Source organism: Pogona vitticeps, chromosome 5, assembly GCF_051106095.1.
Source record: "Pogona vitticeps strain Pit_001003342236 chromosome 5, PviZW2.1, whole genome shotgun sequence".
NCBI classification, from domain to species: Eukaryota; Metazoa; Chordata; class Lepidosauria; order Squamata; family Agamidae; genus Pogona; species Pogona vitticeps.
The window spans coordinates 95,405,059-95,428,586 of record NC_135787.1 but is presented as its reverse complement, the minus strand read 5'-3'; the positions used below and the strand labels follow the sequence as shown (position 1 = coordinate 95,428,586).

The 23,528-nt window shown below is 41.6% G+C and overlaps 1 protein-coding gene across 3 annotated transcripts in view; it reads left to right on the top strand.

Moving 5' to 3' along the window:
* Nucleotides 1–23,528, top strand: part of HTT (huntingtin) — a 318,202-nt gene that overhangs the window by 68,962 nt on the left and 225,712 nt on the right. For all 3 annotated transcript variants that reach the window (XM_073000994.2, XM_073000995.2, XM_073000993.2), the window contains 3 exons: nucleotides 7,185–7,308; nucleotides 7,453–7,568; nucleotides 21,322–21,433. In XM_073000994.2, the coding sequence (XP_072857095.2) occupies nucleotides 7,185–7,308; nucleotides 7,453–7,568; nucleotides 21,322–21,433 (352 nt within the window). The remainder of the gene's footprint in view (nucleotides 1–7,184; nucleotides 7,309–7,452; nucleotides 7,569–21,321; nucleotides 21,434–23,528) is intronic.

Genomic DNA, 23,528 nt, shown 5'->3' with positions numbered 1-23,528 from the left:
CCAGCCAGCCAGCCTGCCCGCCCACTGTCAGGCTGCAGTTCTGGATGGAGGGTGCAAGAGGCGCTGTCTTGGGGGAGAGCCAGCGAGCAAGTTGTGCTAACGGCCCTTTTCCCCGAGCGTCCGAGCCACCGCGGCGCAATGCCTGAGAGCGGATCTCGCTCCCGGCCCCTCGAAGAGTGCCTCCAAGCCGCCAACAGCAGCTGCCACCGCCACCGCCTCTTCCAGGGAAGTGGCTCTCTGGCTCTCTTTGTCTCTCAGCACCCCCAGAAACAGCCTGGCCAGCGGCCGCTTCAGCACCCCGTGGGGCTTCCTCCTCCATCCTGCTTCAGCCGCCTCAGCTGTGGAGGCTGCCTGGGCTCGCCTTGCAAAGTTTGCTCCTCTGTTGTCATGGGAGTAGCTACTGCTGCTGAGTGTGCCTTTTTTTGAGGGGGGCCTTCAGAGGAAGGTTGCCAGACCTCTCTGTGTGTGTGTGTGTGTTTGTGTGCATGCATGTGCGCGCACCTGTGGGGGTCCCCACCCTATTCTGCTTAATTTCACAGGTACCGATGGGGGGTTTTCTCCTTTGGCAAGGCGATTCTGTGAGGTTTTGTTTTTTTAAAATTATGTCATGCCTTAGGCCAAGGGTCAGGGAACTTTTTTACCTTTTACCCCCTAAAAAATTTATATACGCCAACATTACCCCCTTGATTTGAAAGGAAGGATCTCGGTCATGCGCAGCCAGTTGAGCACCGCTGCTGCAGCCTCGCCACCCGCACCTGGACCGCCACCTCCTCCTCCGCCTGGCAGGGATGCGCTCAGTCCTTGGCCCTCTGGGGGCGGCTCCCTTTCTCCGCTGGTGGGAGGCTCCTGGGCAGCCGTTGAAGAGCAGCAGGTGGTTCACCTGCCTGGGGCATCCAATGCTGTCCCCCGCTCCGGCACCGGCTCCAGCAGCTGCTGCACAGAGGGCGAGAGGCTCCACCAGGCCCAACTGGTTGCCATGGAGGTGCCACAGAAGGAAGCTGCACAGCCGGGTGAGCGCTGCTGCCACCCGACGGGGCATGGGGCAGTGACAGCGTTCCAGCGCTGGGAGGCTCAGCCTGGCCCAGGCCATTGTCGAGGCTCAACCGCCCCCCTCCACCACGATCCACCTCTCCAGGCACTGGAATGAGAGGCTTCTTCTGGCCGGGATGCTCTGACCACTCTCCCTGGCCTTGCTCTCCTCCATAGCCAGCCCCACCAGCGCTTCTCGGCTGCCATATGTCACCGACCGGGGCCCATCGTCAGCCACCGTGGCTCAGCTGCAGCTGGACCGGGGAAGCGGAGGGCGGGAAGGGAGCTATCGGGCAGCCGGAGACCCCCCTCCGGGCAGAGGAGGAGGAGGAGGGAAGGGGTTTAGGGTCATGTCCTCATTACCCCCAGGATTTTCATTTTTACCCCATTTGGGGTAATTTACCCCTGTTCCCTGACCACTGCCCTAGGCGCTAGGCTGTCACCAGCGCTCCCTCCCTTCTCCGCTTCTTCGTCCTGCTGGTGGTGGTAGTGGTGATAGTGAAGAAGGAGCCGAAGGGGGGCTAAGGAAATTACTAGGTGGCTTCCTCGGGCTCTTGCTCCACTTGGCAGAAAATCTGATGTGGCCCAGCCTCACCCAGACTCTGCCTCCAGTGGCCCCCAGGTAAATTGAGTTTGAGACTCCTGCTTTAAAGAGATTTTTTTGGAATTTACTAACAAAAATTCAAAATTGCTATCTAGAATGTGTAAAAATAAAGGAGCAAAAAACTCAATAAGGATAATTAAAGATGGAACAGGTAAGAATTGTAATATAATGAAAGAAAAATTGAAGATTTTTCATGAATTTTTTCAGAAATTATGTAAAGGAAATAATGTAATGAAAGAATGTGTAGAAAAATATATTAATAACAATTTAAAAATAAATTATTGGGAGATGATAGAAGAATATTAGAAGAAGAGATCAATGAACAAGAGATTGCTGAAGTTATAAATAAATTTAAAAATGGTAAAACACCAGGTCCTGATGGATTGGGTCCAGAATATTATAAACATTTTAGTTCCATTTTGATACCTAAGTTAAAAATGTTTTATAATAAGATAATGGAGGGAGAGACAATACCTGCTTCATGGAAACATTCATTAACGATTCTTATTTTAAAACCCAATAAGGATCAAACAGATCTGGGATCCTATAGACCCATATCTTTAATAAACCAAGATGCTAAGATTTTTACAGCTCTATTGGCAGATATATTAAATAGATTTATAGCAAATTATATTAAGGAAGACCAATGTGGTTTTATTAAGGATAGACAAATGGATAATTTAACTAGATGAGTTTTAAACATTATATATGAAATAGAAAAAGAAAAAATAAAAGCAATGATTTTATCATTGGATATATTTTGATTGTGTTGAATGGCCAACACTAAAACTTCTTATAAGGGGTTGGGGATTTGGTAAAAAGTTTAGAGGGGTTACTGGTCAATTATACTCAGATAATACTTCAGAAGTAATAGTTAATGATGGTTTAACGGAAAAGATTTTTCTAGGCCGAGGTACAAGACAAGGCTATCCACTTTCACCAATATTGTTTTGTATGGTTATAGAATTGTTAGCTAACGCAATAAGAAACGATAAATCAATAAAAGGAATAGGTAAAAATGATAAAATTGTTTGCTGATGATTCATTATTGACTATTAAAAACCCATTAAAGAGCATGAAAAACGTCAAAAACCATTTAGAAAAATTTGAGGAAATAATAGGATTAATTGGCAAAAATCACAAATGATGATGTTTAATTATAATATACAGGAACAAGAAACATTAGTGAATAAATACAGTGTTCAAATGTGTAATCATATCAAATATTTAAGTATAAACATAGAACAACTCAAAAATTAAAGGAGAAAAATTTAAATAACTTAAAAAATGAAATTAAAGATAAATTGCAAGAGTATTCTAAATTGAAACTGTCATGGTTTGGGAGAATTGCTATAATCAAAATGAAAATATTACCAGAGATTATTTTCTTATTTAGGATGCTCCCAATACAACTAGAAGAAGGGGATTTTAAGTATTGGCAGGGATTAATTAATGGATTTTGTAATCAAGGTAAAAAATCTAGAATAAATAAAAAATATTGGTATAAGGCGCAAAAAAAGGAGGTTTAGGTATGCCTAATGTTAAAAAGTATTATATAGCAAATCAGTTAAGAGTTATTGGAGGTATTATATATAATAAAGAAAAACTAATTTGGTGGGAGATGGAATCTTCAGAAATAAATGGGAATGCCGAAGGACACTTGTTTAATGTTGTAAAGAGAAGTTTAATAAATCAGATTAGACCCCCTTTTAAAGAAATATGTTAAATATATGGAATAAATATAAAGAGTTTTGTCCCTCAACTTCACCATTAAAATAAGTGACCGAAATAGAAAGTTTTCCTTCAAATTTAAAGGGTTTAGTAGAACTGTTTAAGAATAAAAGGGTTGCAAGATTTAAGGACTGGGTAAGCAAAATGAGAACGAAGGAGTTGATTATGTCTAAACTTCAAACTAATAAAGTATCTTGGTATAATCTTACTCAGTTAGACACCTAGACAAAGGATTGGTTAAAAATTAATGGCAAATGTAGATAACTTACCAAGTACGAACAGTTTCTGTCATCACATGAAGATATGCAAGATACAATTTTGAAAGGAATAGTAAGTAAAATATATAATTTTGGAACAAGAGGAAAAAGAATGGGGAACAGAAGTTTTGAAATTAATTTGGGAAAATGATTTAAAAATAGAAATTAAAATGAGGATTGGATAAAAATGTGGAAGATGAGAGTTTTAAGATTAATGTTGACAAGAATAAAGGAAAAATTTTTCAAAATCTGTTTAAGATGGTATTTGACTCCTGTAAAACTAAATACAATAAATCCAGCATACCCAAAAGCATGTTGGAAATGTGATGAGGAAATTGGTATGTATTTTCATATGTTGTAGGAATGCAAACTGGTTAAGAAATTTTGGGAATTGATTTTTAAGGAAATGTGTGATATATTTGGTAAAGATATTGATTTTAATGCTAAAATTGCTTTATTGTCAATTTTTGGTAACAGATTTGGATTATTATTCGAAAGAATTAATCACCAATTTTATGACGAATGCTAGAATATTAATGGCTAGGTTTTGGAAAGACAAAAATGACAATAAAATAGAAGATTGATATAGTGAAGTATGGGACATTGCATTAAACGATAAATTGACTATTGAACTTAAAATAAAAAGAGGGGAAATAAGCTCTAACAATTTTTATGATGTTTGGGGTAAATTTGTGGAATTTGTGTTAGTGAAAGGAAGGGGGAAAGCCTCTAAAGAAAATTCTATACAATTTTGGAGAGTTAGTCTGTAATTAAAATATCGTTAAATGGAATCTCGCGGGTATGGGGTACACGTTAGAATTTAGTTTATAATAATTACTATTATTTGTATTTTTTGTATTTTTGTTGTTGCATATGTTTTTTGTATTAAAATTATTTTTAAAAAATTAACAAAATTCTGACTACCCATATTTCCAGTTTATTTATTTGACTTACATGCCGTCCACATTACCCAAAGGTCTCCGGTTAGCTTACAGTAATTTAAATGCAATAAAAAGATAAAACAATTAAAATACATTTAAAAATACAGTACTCTAAATTGCTATCAGGACTCACAGTTGATATTATTTCAATTAAAAATTTTCTGGCACAGGAAGGTTTTGACCTGGCACCAAAATGTTATCAATGTCAGCGCCTGATGAATCTCACTCGGGATGGTGTTCCATCACCTGGGAGCAGCTGCTGAAAAGGCCCTTTGTTTGCAAGCCATCCCTCTTAACTCCTTGAGGGACGGCTCAAGAATCTTAATCGTTGGGTAGGTTTATATGGAAGGAGGCGGCCCTTCAGGTATCCAGGGCCCAAGCCATTTAGGGTTTTATATGTCAAAACATGCAAATGGATTGGGCTCGGGCAGCAACTGGTAGCCAATGTAATTTGAACAGAATTGTCCTGAAGTGTTCCCACCACTCACCAGTTCCACCCTGACAGGGTCCAGCTTTTTGTAGATATTTCATTCCTTCCCAAGATTGTCTCCCAGTTCCACCTCTCTCAACCCTTGGTTCTTCCATCCTTCGCATCTGCATCTACTCCTCAAGAATGCGTCCGTCACACCTTGGATGCCAGACGGGTTCAATTTTTTTTATATAGCCTGCACACAGCCATTCCGACATTTGCCTGGACTGTTTATCAGAGCTACCAGCCTCCATCAAAGGGTCTCCAAATCACCTCACATTGTATATCCACGTGGGTCACCTCTGCTATTTGACTTGCCTAGCAGCTTGCACATTGTCTGCTGCCACAGCCCCTTCGCCCACACATTACAGGGGCATTGGTGGCATCCACGGCTTTCCTCTGAGGGATTCTCTATGAGATTTGCACATCTGCCACATGGTTGCAGCCATCCACATTTATTAATCACTATCGGCTATATGTTTGCCAGAAGTCTGATGGACATGCTATTCTTTCTTCTACCTTGGCGTGACACCCCCCGATGGGTAAGTCAGCTTTTTAGTCACCCAGAGTGTGATTCACAGAAGCCACAAAGAAGAAAGATTACCTATCTGCAATTGTAGTTCTTTAAGTGGTCCTGTGTAATTCACACATCCCAACCTAGCCTCACTGTCACATCCTCATTCCAAAGTGGCAGTTGACTTTACTGAAGGGAGAGCCTTGGCACAAAGGTGCATATACTAGGGGGGAAGGGCTTGTACAAATGTATATTTTCTGATCATAGAAGCTCTCGAATACAGTGGTGCCTCGCAAGGTGATTGCCTCGCACGACGAAAAACCTGCAAGATGATTGTTTTTTGCGATCGCTGTGGTGCCTCGCAAGATGGTTTCTTGTATGGCCATACTTTGCAAGACTTTTTATTGGAGACCAATGCCTTGCCAGACAAATAAATTTCATTCGTCTTGCGAGGTTCCCATAGGGAACCTCCCAAGATGATTTTTTTTTGAAAGGCAGCGATTCTCGCGGAACAAATTACATTCATCTTGCAGGGGACCACTGTACTCTGATGAGGCTCCACGCATGTTCGGATCACCCAGATTTTGAATCACAGAGGATCACTCGAAGAACTACAATCACAGGTAGGTAACCTGTCCTTCTGTGTCTCCATGAATGAGCTTGCAAATCTATGTATGTGGAACTGAAGAGAAGAGACTGCTTATTTCTAGCTGTTTGTGTAAGATGTCATTTGAACCATCAAATAATCTACCCTTCTGTAGATATCACATACTGATATATATTGATCTGTTGTGTAAATCTGTTCAAAATTATGGGGAAAGGCTGTGTATATGGATCATGTGTCCAGAGTTCAGGAAATAGACAAATACCCAAAATGTTTTGTAGTGTAAATCTAGAAAGTCTTAAATATTCTCTTCACAGCTTCATTATCTCTGTACATGTGGGCTACTGTAAAGCTAAAGTTTCTTCCCCCCACACTGGTTGATAATTTTCTGTTAATCTCACGTAGGCAAAACTTGAGCAGGGCACTTGAGTAGACAGTAGTGCTCTAAACATGTATGGATTACTTATTGCCTGGACCTACTTGAATATGGGTTTTGTTCAGGTTTTAGTACAGGGTGTGGCCATTGTTGTTTTGAGGAACAGTCTTGTTTCTAAAAAAAGGGCACCTTTTCATGGAAACTGGTAAGTTGCTGAGCTAACAAGTAATGGGTGTAGCCAGAAATAGTGAGCAGAAGGGGGATTGGATATTATTTCTTCTTTCCAGAATTCAAAGTATAATTTGACATCTGTAGTACCCAGCAAATTCTAATTAATTCATTCTGCGTTTTTCATTTTGACATTAGGTCTGAATGCAAATCTCATGACCACAATAGGTAGCTTGATTTTTAGACTTTTTGTTGTTTCTTGCATCTCCTGGGTTTTGCATTATCTAACTTTATTAAAAGTTTTGGACAAACTGAGTGTTTGTACACTTCTTTGTGACCTTTTTGTTAGTAGATTTTGGATTTTTCTTTTTTATAGATCAGCACTTCTGTCTTTGCCTTTTAAAGGAGTATATGTAGCATGAACTGAAGGTAAAACCAAGTTATACTGTTAAAATAAACTGTTTTTAAAGGTTACTCCTTCTACAATTTAGATTCTAGAAAGTGCTGAAAACCAGTATTCTGGAATGCAGATTGGACAGTTGCAAGACGAGGAAGATGAAACAGCAAACATCCTCCAGGATGAAACCATAGAACCTTTTAAAAATCATTGTTTTGGTAAGTTTTTCAACAGATGGGAAATCCATGAGAAAATATTAGTAATGGAATTATTACCTTTTTGTAACTGCACTTTAAAGAGAAACAGTAATCTGTATTGTTTGAAATGCAAAATTTTAAGTCAGCTATATTTTCTTTCTGAAGCCCTTCAGCAATCCCATTTGTTAAAAAATATGGGACACAGCAGACAGCCTTCTGCCAGCAGCATAGATAAATTTATATCAAAGGAGGAAACAGAACCTGCAGATAATGAAAATAAGGTATGTGTTGTTTTCATTGAAGGGTTCTGTTTAATTGAAAATTGTATGTGGTTAAATATATTAATAATGGTGAAAGTTTTTTTCCCTTGAGTTTATTCAAATTGTGCTCTTTTCCTTCTTCTGTTTGCCATTGTGTGAAATTGTGATTTGGCACACAACAGCAAACGCGCATGCTGACTTCTTAACTTGTGGCAATTTGCCACTGAGTTTTATGCCAACTGTTTTTTTCCACAGTGCATAACTAATAGGATTCTAGCCTGTACTATAAAATAGGGTATGGGGGGCAGTCTTCTGCATCGTGGGTTGAAGTAGCTACAATCCTGTTTGCTAATTTGATTGTACAGTGGCAATCACATAAGTATTTCTCCTTCTCTGGCATTTTTTGCTTCCCGCAGCTGGTATGCAGTGTTTGTGAAACTATGACAGGAAGCGTGGTAGAGATAAAAAAATTACCAAATTGGGTAATTGGGGTTTTGGCAAGTACGTTGTGTAGATGTACAGAGTAAATGGATGGAATATTTTTTTCTGTAGAAAAATAATTCTTCATATTTATTTATTTATTTATTAGATTTCTATCCCGCTCTTTTAGACAAAGTCTACTCCGGGTGGGTTCCATTAAACACTATAAACTAAAACAGTTAAAACAATTCAAAACAATAGTAATTAGTAATGTTTAGTAGTGCTCAAGATGGGAAAACAGAAAATGATAATAAAAATAAAATGAAGTATTGATAGGAGGGAAGGCCTGCTGAAAGAGCCAAGTCTTTAATTGGCTCTTAAAAACACCCAGCGAGGGAGCCAGATGGATCACTGATGGGAGGTTATTCCAGAGCCAAGGGGCCACTGCCAAGAAGGCCCAGTTTCTTGTTCTTTCTCACCGGGCCTCGGCGTTCTTCACACTAATGGGTTAATCTGCACTTGTGCTGAGGTCTCTGGAATATTCTAGAGTTCAAACATGCGTTTGCTAGGACTGCCCCCCAATACACATGGTCCGCCCATCCTGGAGATTTGCCTCAGTTCCTTTTTGCTGCCGCTGAAGTCTCATCATATGACGAGCTCTCCGTTTGCGACTTTTTCTTCTTTAAAACTTAGAGAAAAAGAGTGAAAAATAGAAATAAATCAATCCTATAGAAAGAAAGAGTGAAAATACTTCAAATCAGTGAGAGACTTTTGATCTGTTTTTCCTTCGTTCCACTGGCCCCCCCTCCCGCTTCCTGCTTTTTATGGCACCCGCAGGGCCATTTAAGAGGTGTACTTCGTGCCCGAATAAGCTGCCTCTTTCCGACGGTCACAAGTCTTGCTTATTTTACCTAGGAGAATCGGCTTCTTGTCATTTTTGTAAAAACTTTACAAAGCAAGCTCTCAAACTCCATCAGCAATTACTTAAGTCCTTTCTGTGGGAGCGATCCCTATGTCCACCACCTACCATGAGTGAATCACAATTCTCACAGCCACCTCCGCTCCCTACTGACATTACCACTACTTCTCCGTTACTGACAATATCTTCGTCCAAAGCTAAACCAAAATCTTATAAAACAAAGTCCTCGGGACCAACATCACAATTGACCCCAACACCAAAGGCTACCATATTTTTTGCTCCATAAGACACACTTCCCCCCCCAAAAAAAAGTGGGTGGGAAGTCTGTGCGTCTTATGGAGCGAAGGCCGCGATTTTGCCCCCACTGGCCCCGTGGGGGGAGTGTCGCAAGGGTCTGAGTGAGCCTTCCAGGATCCTTGCGACGCTCCCCCACCCCCCCCACAGGGCCAGCGCGGGCGAAATCGCCACCTTCTGGGAGTCTTTTGAGGCTTGGGAAGCTTCAGAAGAGTCTCAGAAGGTGGCGATTTCGCCTCCTCTGACCCCCGGGGGGGCAGGGTGAGTCTCTAAAGGATCCTGAAACACTCCCTAGGACCCTTTGGAGGCTCACCCTGGCCCCCCCGCCGGGCCAGAGGAGGCCAAATTGCCACCTTCTGGAACTCTTTTGAGGCTTGGGAAGCTTCAGAAGAGTCCCAGAAGGTGGCGATTTTGCCCCCTCTGGCCTCCGGGGGGGGGGCTGGGTGAGCCTCCAAAGGGTCCTAGGGTGTGTTCCATAAGACAGACCTCTCCATAAGGCTCACCAATTTTTAGGAGAAGAAAACATTATTTTTTTCCTGTTTTCTTCTAAAAATTTGGTGCATCTTATGGAGAAGTGCGTCTTATGGAGCGAAAAATACAATATTTTGAAATCGGACCGTTCCAAACCTAAGAAACTGAAAAAGACTTCTAATGATTCTCATGATTGCTCCTGCTCAACAACTCTACCCAGGACTAACCTGCCATAGATCTTGATTCCGACCGTGATTCCATCCCGCCTCCATCTGGCCAACTGCCCTCTCTTCTTTTGGCCCAGTCTCCATCATGGGCAAATACCTCAGCTGAACTGATGGTACTCCCGTATTCGGCTTGTTCAAGGCCTAAGTCTATGGGTTGCTCTGTCTCCGTGTGTGAGTTGGATTCAACATCTATCCCTGCTGATCTGTTACCTCTGCATAAGCGGAAGGTGAAACACCACCATGCACTGGATACGGGCCGGTCCGATGCCAAATGTTCACAGCCTCCGATACATTCAGGACTGTCGGTATCGCTTGACTCCTGGGCTCGACACCATCAGCCCAAATGAGTCAGTGTCTATGAGCCTCCTGTTTATTATGAACCTCCAGCCAAGCAGTATCGACATCGCTCATACTGATACTGGCAGCCCAATACTGGGCAATATATTGAACCCAAGCATCTTCAAAACACGTATTACTATCCTTCTGGTTCTTCGGACTCTCCATGTCCTTCTCGATACCATCCGAGGCATGTCTACGACCAGTCATCTGAGGACAATATCATTCATTCTCTGCCTCCTCTGATACCAAAACCACACAAATCTTGTAAATGGCACCATACTCAATCTAATGTAATTCAGCTGTCTTTGGCACCAAAGAAACCAAGACCATTGACTATGGTTTCCTTGCCGTCTGCCGAATTGGCTATACTCTCGCAGGTTCGCTCATCCTCTTTACAAGTTACCACGACTTATATTGGGCCTTCACCCGTACCCATAGATACTACCAAGGCCCACAAATGCCTCACATCACGGTAACCTCAAAGCATGGTACTACAATATCCAGACACCACTTGCAGAGGCTCCTCCTGACGCATCGGCCTCCTCATACTGACAAGCCTCCTCATTGTCACCTGTACAGTTTTCCGATTCTGACACTTCAGATTCAGTGACACTGCAAGGATCACCCCCTAATTTGCCAACCCCCGATTCTGACATCGCTGATACTAATCCTCCATCTCCATCTCAGGATTTCTTTTCATACTCGCTGGTAGTCCAAAGCCATGGACCTTGATGTTCAGCAACCAGTTCGATCAGAATCGGATAGGTTGGGGCGGAGCTAGAAACAGCAAGGCAGCAGGGACCTGGGGCTCCAGAACTTCCTGCTGTATGCCGAGGGGTCCAGGCACCCCTAATCTCTTATTAGGGGGGAGACCTAGGAGAAGGTCACCTCAGGTCTCAGGGAGCTGAGAGAAATCTGGGGGAGCAGAGAGCAACTTCTCCCCTAGAGGTTTCTCTTCCCAAGACAGAAGGACACCTCGGACGCCATCTTTGGATGTTGCTGCAGTTGTACTGCTCCGCCAGGAGGACGCAGGGATCAGACCTTTGAAGAACTCTGAAATAGTGAGTTATTGAAACTGGAAAGTAAATGACCCAATGATTTATAGCTGAATGCGAGAGACATTTATAACCGGGAGGCTAGTTAAGCTTGAAACCACATTCGTACCTGTTTTACGTTTCCACAGAGGCTGTCTCATATTAAGAAAGGGGGAGTGAGGAAGCAGCTTAAAAGCTAAGATCTTTTGAGAAAACAAAAGAACTCCAGACGGCAAGTGACGGAAGATTTTTATTTAAAGGAAAGGAATTTTTCGGATGTTAGGAGTGGACTGGAATGTCTGTTGACAGTCTGTGGGGGAATCTGATGGGGTTAATGTAAACAGACTTGCAGAATCCTACAAACCCTGCCCATTAACTCCCACGAAGAGTAATTATACAGCTCAGAGGTGGCAATAATGAATCACTTTGAGACAGTTTAATATGTTTGATGGTATATTAGTGTCATCTGGAGAGCGTCGAAAGTGAAAGAGGACTGAGAAACTCCATTTTTTCTTACCGGACACAGTCAGACTAGCAGAGATTGCCACTTAAGAGACACATAGAGCGACACACTTGGATTATAAAAACCCATTTGGATTATAAAAGGTGATAAAATGGTTTTTGACGTTTTTAGTCACCCATTTTAACATGAAGACTTGGGCTTGCTTCTGTCTGTTTTTGGGTATTGTTCTACGCCTCGCTTGATAAGGAGACTATACGGCTAGAACTGAGACTTTTTGAGTACACTGAGGACCTCTTGTGGCTGATTGGAACTTTTCACCAGCAAGCTGAAATCTTCTAGAATAACCATCACCTTTTTTATGAGCAACTAGAGACCTCTAGTGGCTGGCCGGGAAACTGCAGCAGAGCTGTTTATTATACTTTGATGGATGTACTTAGTTTTATGCTTGAATAATTTTGCATGTGCTGTGGTGTGGTTTTGAAGGAGGGGAAAGAGCTTTTTGCCAGGAACAAGAAAGGAGGTGGTCTTTTTTGTTTTTTCTCCCTTTTTTCTAGCTTTTTTCCAATCAGAGGGAAGGAAGGAAAGAGGAAGGGGAAAAAAGGAGAAGAAGAAGAAGAAGAAGAAGAAGAAGAAGAAGAAGAAGAAGAAGAAGAAGAAGAAGAAGAAGAAGAAGAAGAAGAAGAAGAAAGGAGGGAAAGGAAATAATATGTCGTCAAGAAAGAAGGAAGACTCGCCAGGATACGCCACTTCAGGGGCAGCCAAATTCATGACGCCAGATCCTTTTAAAGCTGCGATGCAGGATTTGCAATCTAACATCATTAAACAAGTTTCGGAGCAGATCCAGGAGGTTAGAGTAGCTGTTGAAGGCGTAGATCAAAAGATTAAAAATGTGGATGAAAAACTAGTTTCTTTCAACCAGGCTGTAAGGAAGATCGAGCGCAGATTAGACAAGGCAGAACAGGATATAGAGGACATCAAAACAGAAAAAGATGAGATGCACTCACACCTTCTTACATTAGAGATGGAGAAAGCCCCTTATTTTCTGAGGATTCAGAATCTGGAAGAGACCCCAGGAGAGACTCCACAGGAATTAATAACATTAATTTCTGGAGAACTGGCTGAACAGATCGGAATGACTAAAGAGGAGATACAAATTTCTATTGAAAATGCTTATTGACAGTCCAATGCGTATACGAGGAAAAACAAACTGCCAAAGGAAATCCATATAAAATTTATGAGAAGAATAGTAAAAAGAAAAGATCCTTAAAGCCCACAGAGAGAAGGACTTGACAATAAAAGGAATAAAAATAAACGTTTTGGAACAGGTGCCTTGGAGCACGTGAAAAAAAGACAAGAATACCATTTCATCACCAAAATATTAATCGACAGGAAAATTCCCTTCTCGTGGCAAGTACCAGAAGGGATATATCTGACGTGGGAGACTAGAAGACATAACCTGAACAGTAAAAGAAAAGCCAGAAGTTTCTTAATAGAAATAAAACAAAAACTGAAGGTGCCTGAAGAGAAATTACAGTGGATGACCGAAGACTCAGAAGAAGAACAAGGAGAAGAAGAAAAGGCAGGAAAAGAAGAGAGGTCAAAGACGTCCCCGGTAGCAAGGAGAACCAGAAGCAAGGAACAGAGAGATAAAACGGGTAGTAAGGAACGCGCAGATGGCGGAACAAATTAAGTTTTTCTCAGTGAATGTCAAAGGGCTAAACTCGCCTCAGAAGAGAAAGAAAATATTTAACAAACTTGTTAAAATGAAGGCGGATATCATTTTTATTCAAGAAACTCACATAAAAGAAAAAGATAAACATTTGTTAGTTATGCCTAGATTAGGGGAAACTTTTATAGCTTCAAATCAACAGAAGAAAAAAGGAGTAGCAATATACATTAAAAAACATTTAAAGCCAAAACTGGTCTTCACCTCAGAAGATGGGAGATTATTGATGGTGGAAATCTCCTACAAGGGAGAAGAGATACTACTGGCGAACATATATGCACCAAACGAATCTCAGCATAACTTTTCTTCAATTGAAGAATCAATTAACTCTGAAGGCGGAACAGAATCATGGGTGACTTTAATGCAGTAGTGAACAAAGAAAAGGCTATATCTACGAGCAATGGAAATGGGAGGAAAAGAACAAGGAACATCATACCCAAAGTATTTTTGGAAATGGCAGAAGAATTAACTTTAATCGACATTTGGAGAACCAGAAATCCAAAAAGGAAGGACTATACATTTTATTCTAATCGACACAATTCCTGGTCAAGAATAGACAATTGTTGGATCTCAGCGGAACTCACTCATCAAGTGAATGAAATTGATATCCTACCAAACACATATGCAGATCACAATCCAATATGGATGAGCTTAGGACAAACGCCAAGAAGAGGCTCATGGAAGTTGAATAGCCATTTACTGAAAGAAGAAAAATTTCTGAATAAAATGAGAAAGGAATTAAAATTCTTCTTCGAAATTAATAAACCCCAGGATACAGAGATGACAGTGATATGGGATGCTGCGAAAACTTTTTTTCGTGGATGGGCAATAGAACATAATACACAAAGAAAAAAGGAGAGAAACAAACAATATCACACTTTGGCCATGTCCTTAAAAAAGGAGGAAACAGAACTTAAAAAGTCTCCAACTAACAAGAGTTTATTGAATAAGATAAATATTTTACAGCACAAAATTAACTTGTTAGAACAAGAAGAGATGGAGAAAAAAATAAAATTGCGAGACAGAACTTTTTTGAGAATGCAAATAAGCCGGGAAGATGGTTAACATATAAAATAAAAAAAGAGAGAGAGAAAACGAGAATTACGGAAATATTGGATAAGCAAGGAAAGGAAATCTATACACAAAAGGAGATTGAAAAAGAAGTAGTAAAATTCTATACTGGCCTCTATAAGAAAAGAGACGTAGAGCAAGAGAAGCAATTGAAATACTTGAATACATCTCCAAAATGGAAGTTTGACCCCCAACAACTTGAGAAGTTAAACAAATCAATCACAATGGAGGAGATTCAAGAGGCTTGGAAAAAACAGTCAAATCTCCAGGACCAGATGGATTACCAGCTGAATATTACAAGGCATTTGAAGAAATCTTAAACCCTCAATTTAAGAAGTTAACCGAAGTCATTGAGTCCAAGGGGGTAATACCAAATACATGGAAAGAGGCACACATTTCATTAATACATAAAGAGGGGACTGAAAAGAACAAAATCAAGAATTACATACCAATCTCTCTACTAAATGTTGATTATAAGATCTTCACAACCATCTGGGCTTCAAGATTAAAGGAAATATTAGGAGAAATAATACATAAAGACCAAACAGGTTTCCTCTCTAAAAGGAAATTGTCATCAAACATAAGGATGATAATAGACATTTTAGAATACTATGAACTCCATCCAGGAAAGCAGATGATGTTAATCTTTTTAGATGCAGAGAAAGCCTTCGATAATGTCAACTGGGAGTTTATGATGCTACAACTAAAAGAAATGGGAATAGAAGGAAAATTTCTACAAATAATCAAAGCAATATACTCTAAGCAAGAAGCCAAGATTAAGGTCAATGGGAACTTAACGGAGAGTATATCCATCGAACAAGGCACAAGACAGGGTTGTCTGTTATCCCCTCTTTTATTTATCCCTCTTTTATTTATATTAACGCTGGAAATCCTAAATAGACAGATAAGAGCTAATGAAAGAGTTAAAGGTCTAAAAATTAGAGGGGAAGAATTTAAGGTACAAGCCTATGCAGACGATCTGGTAATAATACTTGAGAATCCTCAGGGAGACCTAGAGGAAGTATTGAGAATCATAGAAGAGTACGGACAAGTAGCAGGTCTCCAAATCAACCATCAAAAAACAAAAGTTATGATTAAAAACATAAAGAAAGAAGAAGCTGGAAAACTGCTGAGAGAAATTAATTTTGAAGTAGTACAAAAAATTTAGGAGTCATCATCATCAAAAAACCCAGTAACCTAAAATTACCTCAGAATACAGAAGGAAATTCCGAAGAACCTGGAAGATTGGAGTAAGCTTCAACTATCATTGATGGGAAGAATAGCAACGATAAAGATGATGATTTTGCCTAAACTACTATTTCTTTTCCAAAATCTACCAATATTATTGAACTTTAAATATTTTAAAGAACTGGTTCGCCTGACAACTAAATTTACATGGAAGACTAAGAAACCAAGAATAAAACTTAAGCTATTACAGGACTTGAAAGAAAGGGGAGGTGTAGGACTTCCAAACTGGCTATTATATTATAAGGCGTGTGCAATGACATGGATAAAAGAATGGATAACCCTGGTAAACCAAAGACTATTGAAATTAGAGGGGCATGACTTAAGCAAGGGTTGGCATGTATATGTGTGGTATGGGTAGGATAAGGAACAATCACACTTTATGGAACATATTGTAAGGAAAGCATTGGGTATAGTGTGGTATAAATTCCGAGTACAAACATATAAGAAAACCCCATTATGGGTAGCCCCCATAGAAGCCTTTACGATGAAAGTGATGAATCAGAAACGGATGATGCTAACTTACAAAGAACTACTTAATAGAGAACAAAATATAAAAAGTAAGCAAGAATTAGAGGAACTAGGGGTGGCAACAGACTGGGTCACTCTGGGCCCAAAAATGGAAAAGTGAAGACGTACCTACAATGGAGGAGCTCCTGAAGAAGCTGTTGGACATTATAGAACTGGATTCACTATCAGAAGCGCTACGAGATCAACCAAAAGACTATGCAAAACAAAGTTGGAACTTAATACATGCTTGGGTCCAGGGTCAGACTTGAAGATAGGGCAAAATGATTGATGGGCTTTGTCTTTTTTAGTTTTTCTTTTTCTTTTTTACAGTGCTCTCTGGAGTTTGGGAAAGCTGGAATGTAATGATGTCTGAATCCCTGTCCTCAAAGGGGGGAGGGTGTGGGGTATCTGTACTGCATTTTAGATATGTGTTTGTAGTTGAAATAAAATTATTTTAAAAAAAGAAAAAAGAATCGGATAAAGTATATGAAGACATTAATGAGACACCTCCACTTTGTATGGGTTCATCCCTTCTCTTCTCAAGTTAATTAAAAGCCATGGTCTAAACCACTGGTTCTCAACCTTGGCTTACTCAGGAGTTGTGGACTGCAACTCCCAGAAGCCTTCACCACCAACTGTGCTGGCTGGGGTTTCTGGGAGTTGCAGTTCAAAAACATCCGAGTAACAAAGGTTGGGACCCTAGGGTCTAAACCATCCTCTGTACTTCAGATTTCTCAAAGAGTCGAGAACTTATACAAGACCCAAGGCGAAAATACCGAATTTCTTTCTAAACATCCACCTCCCAACTTTGTAATTGTGGATGCGACACAAAACCGAGCTCGCAATTGCTCTAATGCTACGCCCAACCATAAGGAGGGCAGGAAACTCAACATCTTTGGCTGCAGAGTCTACTCTCTGGCATCCTTCACTCTCCACACTGCCAACTATCTGGGAGCCATGGGAGCTTATCACAGATATCTATGGAATAAGGCTGGAGATTATAAGTCCCGCAGCCTCGCTTTTCATCAAGAAGCCATGGCGCTAGCACGACGAGCACATCACAGCACACCATGTAATCAAGGTCGCATCAAGACACATGGCTACAGCTGTGGCCCTCTGGAAACGTACTTGGCTCTACTCTGGTCACATCTCTGATGACTCTCAGATGCTTATTGAAAACTTACATTTTGTTGGTTTCAGCCTATTTGATGAAAAAAAAGATGAAATTTTAGATAACCTACAAAAGATGAGAAATAATCAGCCATACTACAAACCCCAGAGATATCAATGGTGCCGCCCATAACCCTTTCATCAATATAAATCTTTCCCAGAGAAACAATGGTACTTAACCTCAATCTTCTTCGTTCCAACCTCGATAGGCCACACAACGACAACGTCCTAGACAATCCTTTAGACTCCCTGATAAGAAAATAAAGCAGAAGCTTTGACTCCCCTATCACCCAGATCCACTCACTTCACCTTCACTGTTTACCACCACCCACCTAGCAGCCCACTTTCGATCTTGGGCATCCATCACCACTGATTCTTGTGTCCTGTCTATTATATCCACCGGTTTGCAATAGAGTTTGCCTTCTTACCACCGCCAAGAATCATTCCAACTATATCATCAAACACCCTAGATCACTCCTCCCAAAAGACGCCATATCATCGGTCACTCCACAACACGACGATCCAGGTTTTTTCTCCCACTACTTTATGGTCCCAAAATGAGATGGAGGACTTTGTTCCATTCTTGACTTCTGAGACCTCAATTACTATATTTTTCAAAGGCGTTTTCGCATGGTGATTTCTTGCAGTATTCTTCCAATACTGCAAGAATGCAACTGGTTTGCTGTCATCGACCTAGCCGATGCCTACTTTCATATTACCATCAGACAAGATAATGGCAAATTCCTCCAATTTTGTCTTGGACAAACCACTTACAAATTCAAAGCCCTTCCATTCAGACTTTCCACTGCCCCATGGGTATTTACAAATTGCATGGCTCCTGTAGCAGCTCATCTCCTCACTCTAGGAATCTTGGTTTTCCCGTACATTGATGATTGGTTGCTAGTAGCCCCATCGCATTCTCAGGCTCTACATGACGTAAACCTCACTCATTCTCTCTTAGCGGATCTCAACGTCAGGGTCAACATGGACAAATCCATCCTAACTCCCTCAGAAAGAGTCACATAGGCGCCATTCTTGACTCATGGAAGGCATGAGTTTTCCTGCATCAAGAGCGAGCCACAAAGATACACTGTCTTGTCCAAGATTTCCAACCTTACGCGCTCGTAACTGCCCATCAAGCTCAATGTCTTCTCGGCCTCATCATCTCCACCACATTGGTCATACAGCACGCTGGATTGAAAATGCACTCCCTTCAAGCCTGGTACCTCTCCCTCTTTGACCCCATGTCCAACCCATCTACCAAAATTATATAGGTCACCCCCGAACTCGCAGCCCAGCTTTTGTGATGGACCACTCTTGTCAATCTCTTCATTTGGCAGACCCTTTGCACCTCTTCAACTGACAGTTCAAATTACCACCACATTGCTGGGGCCTACACATTCATGCCACTTAGTCTCGTTACGAGAAAACTCTCCATATCAACAATCTTGAGTTACTTACTATCTTCAAAGCTTTCCGCACTTTCAAGCCTTTCATCATCGGCACTGCTGTGCAGGTGACTACAGACAATACCACAGCACTCTATTAAATCAACAAACAGGGAGGAACTCACTCCCTTCCTCTCCTGTACCTTGCTGTTCAACTATCAACCATGATATCTTCCCTGTAGTGGTCCATACTTCCACTTAGCACAACCATCTGGTGGATACTCTCAGCAGGCTTCGCTCTCAGATGCACGAGTGTACATTCGGCGACTCCATATTCCTCCAGCTCTGCAACCAGTGGGGATATCCCAAAATAAGCACATTTGCCACAGCACACAGCACCAAATGCGCCCTGTACTTCTCCAGGGCAGGCACCAGGCCGGGCTCCCTCGGCGATGCCCTGATGACAAGGTGGACCTCACACTTGCTTTACCTCTTCCTTCCAATTCCTCTTATTTATTGATTGATGGAGTGATTGATTTGATTTGATTTGTATCCCGCCCATCTGGTCTATGCAACCTTCTACTATGGACCATTGTCAAATTCCGCGAAGATCATTCAAATGCCATCCTTATCGCCCCGTGGTGGCCAAGACAACCCTGGTTCACCATGCTCTGCTCGATATCCTCTGAGGTCATCCATCTCCCCCCAATCCCTCACCTCATTTAGCATCAGGACGAACCTTCCATCCCAACCTCCAGTCTCTTCACCTCACAGCCTGGAGGATCCATCCTCTGTAAATTTCATTTTAGCTCATGCTCGGAAACCTGTCACCAAGCAGCTTTATGTGTATAAGAGGTCTGTCTTTCAAAACTTTGCCTGTCAGTGGGATCTACCTACTACACCAACTACTCTCCAGGCATTACTTGCTTTCCTTTCTCATCTCTTCAATCGACACCTTTCCTTATCTATGCTTAAAGTATACATCTCAGCAATTGTGGCATATCAGCCAAAAAGACTCTGCTGCTGCCTTATTCTTCAGACATCCTATTCTAAAACAATTCCTAAGAGGCGTATCCAACCTGCGACCAGCCAGGCCTTTTCCACCACCACAGTGGTCCTTATACACTGTCCTACGACGCCTCACTCTACCACCCTTTGAGCCTCTTGCAACTTCATCTGAACGCCTCCAGCTGTTACTTCTGCCCATAGAGTGTCTGAACCTGCGGCTCTGTGAGTTGACCTTCTGTTTCTCCAATTCCACCCAAACAAGATTATGCTCTATCCTGACGTCTTCTTTCTCCCAAAGATTGTCTCTGATTTTCATACCCGTCAGCCTGTCATTTTACCTACCTTCTTCCCATTGCCACAGACATCAAGCGTTCTCTCCATCTCTTGGATGTTAGGAGAGCTTTAGCATTCTGTGTCTCCAGAACGGCTTCTTTTTGTAAGTTTAAGAGACTGTTTGTTTCCCCACATTTACCACACAGGGGGTCGTATGTGATGGATTGTGACAACCATACGCCTTACTTACCAATTCGCTAAAAAGCCTTTGCCTGCTGATGTTAAAGCACATTCCACTAGAGCAGTGGCTACTTCCATGCCATTTCTCAAAAGCATATCTATTCATGACATATGCAAAGCTGCTACCTGATCCACTTTGTTGACCTTTGCATCTCAATACCACTTGGATGTCAGCACCAAGTTGGATGCGGTCTTTGGATGAGCGGTTTTGTCTTCTATTCTTCTGTGATGTCCCTCCTCCTGGCAGGTAAGCTTGTTAATCATCCATTAGTGTGCATTCATAGAGACCACAAAGAAGAAAGAGAGGTTACTTACCTGTAACTCTGGTTCTTCGAGTGATCATCTGTGAATTCACACTTCCTGCCTGTCCTCCCCTCTGTCTGTCACGTTTGTTTCATTTAATAGAGCGGTGGGCTGTTTGGGAACTGAGGCAATCGCCCAGATGGGCGGACCACATGTACTAGGGCGGTGGTCCTGGCGAACGCATGTTTGACCTCTGCGCAAGCACAGATTAACCCATTAATGTGAATTCACAGATGACCACTTGAAGAAACAGAGTTACAGGTAAGTAACCTCTCTTTTTGGATTATCCCACATATGGAAGAGATATGCTAACACTTAGTTTGGATAGTCTTGATTGGTGTGCTCTAAAGTCCAGCCTTTCTATAGGTTAACATTGAGTTCACCACATTCATAACAGCGAAGCTTCAATTTTTGGGATATGTTCCCCATCTTGCTTATTTAAAGTTAAACTGACATTCCTATTTTGCTAAAAGTTGGTAGCATTACAGGAAATTTGATTTTATACTGGCAGTGAGAAGACAAGGCTTAGGGCAAATGCAATTCAAAGAATCGCTCACCCCTGTTTTAAAACAATTAAGTATTCTGGGAATACTAGCGCTATTTTAAAGTTTTGCTTTAGTCCAATGTTTGTTACAAAAACATGCATAATAATTAGATTTTTCTTTGAAAACAGCTCTCCAGAATTAAAGGGGATATAGGGTGTTACACAGATGAAAATGCTGCTCCGCTAGTTCACTGTGTTCGCCTCCTGTCTGCCTCTTTTCTGCTTACAGGGGAGAAAGGTGGTAAGTTGAAGAAAATTGGGCATTGTGTAAAAATTAATCATTTTCTTTTTTCTCTTTTATTTAAACCAGTGAACAGCTTGTTGTTTCATTTTATTGTGTTGTTTAAATTCTGAATTGCAGGGAATTTAATATATCTAAGACAGAACAGCTGCCCTCCAAATATTTTTGGAGTGCAGTTCCCATAATCCCTCACATTGTTCAAGTAGGTAGACTGATGGGAGTTGCTAGCCACAACAACCCATATGTACCATAAGAACATACTGTAGGTCAGGTTGCAGCTCTACACTTGATTGCCTAGGAATAGGTCTTACAGAGTTCAGTGTAGCTTCATTTGGAGTAGATATACATGCCCCTGTTAAATAACATTTCAGCTAAGTTTGATGCCAAATTATGCCGTTGCTGGAGTATAAAGCATAGGTTGCTGTTGTTACTGTATATAAAATTATGCATGGAATGGGAAAAGTGGATAGTGAAAAACTTGTACAGTGGTGCCTCGCATTACGAGCGCTTTGTTTGATGACGAAATCGCACCACGATGAAGATTTTGCGATCGCAAAAGCGATCGCAAAACGATGTTCCCTATGGGATGATCGGTCCCCTGTTTCGCTAACTGATTATTGCAAAGTGATGAGTGTGACAAACCCAGACCTACTGGGATCTGCCACAGTTAACTAAGCTGCCACCAACCATTCCCTATAAGAAGTCACACAGACCAGGGATGGATTTTCAACAAATAAAAGAATAAGGTTTATTTAAATACAACACACAGGGAAAATAAAATGATCAGGTGAATAAGATATAGTAACGTGGCTTAGTCTCATTCATACATGCATACAGTTTGGTTCACACAGAACACTTAACTTGAAGCACAGACCCTGAACCTATCAGTTCTGGCTAACCAACAGACACCTGAACCTATCAGGTTGGTACTCTGACACACAGTAGTACCCTGTCTGACACACAGACTCCCACACCAGCTTCTTCTTCCCAGCTGCTGCTTCTTCACATCCCAGCGTCTCCTAAACTTCACCACACAGGCTTCACATATATATACAGTACAGCCCCTCCTCCTGATGTCCCGCCTTCCACTCCCCATAGGATGGAACTTTCCCTCCAAACCCATGACAGACAGGTAACATCAGTGCTGTATGTAACACCTCCCCTCTTTATAAGTTGTTTTGTAGGGGGAAAGCTAAGGTGCTTTTTCCCAAAAAACAACCTGGATAAAACACACAACAACAGTTATACATACCATATCATACTTACTTATACTTACATTCTAAGTTAACCATAGCAATTAGGCATTTAAACATTTACCATATACATTACATCAATTTACCTTTATTCATACAAACCAAATTCAAAAAATAGGTACATTTAACTTTTTGTCATCAATATATATACATAGTCCATGTTCTTTCGCCGTCTTCATTCTTCAGGTCTTCTTGACAAGGCGTCAGCAACACAGTTCACTGACCCTCTGACCCCCTTCACTTCAAAGTCATAGTCCTGTAGGTTTAAAGCCCACCTCATAAGTTTGCTATTGTGGGTTTTCATTGTCTTTAACCATTGCAGTGGTGAATGGTCAGTGCACAGAGTAAAATGTCTTCCCCAGATGTAAGGCTTGGCCTTCTGGATCGCGTAGACTATGGCCAAACACTCCTTCTCCACGGTTGCCAAATGTCTCTCACCTTTTTGAAGTTTCCTACTCAGGTAGGACACTGGATGCTGGTCACCATTCTCATCCTCCTGGCACAGAACTGCTCCTACCCCGCTGTTAGACGCATCGGTGTAGATGATGAACTCCCGGTCGAAGTCTGGAGCACGCAGCACTGGATAGTTGATTAGCGCCTGCTTCAACCTCTGGAACGCCTCCTCACAGTCGCTGGTCCACGGGATGCGGTCATCAGCCGTCTTCCTCGTCAGATTGGTCAGCGGAGCCGCAATCTCGCTAAACCTCGGGATGAACTTTCTGTAGTAGCCCACCAACCCAAGAAATGATTTGACTTTTTTCTTGGTGTTGGGTCTAGGCCAATCACGAACTGCTTCCATTTTGGCCTCTAGGGGTTTTATCACTCCTCCCCCTACTATGTGA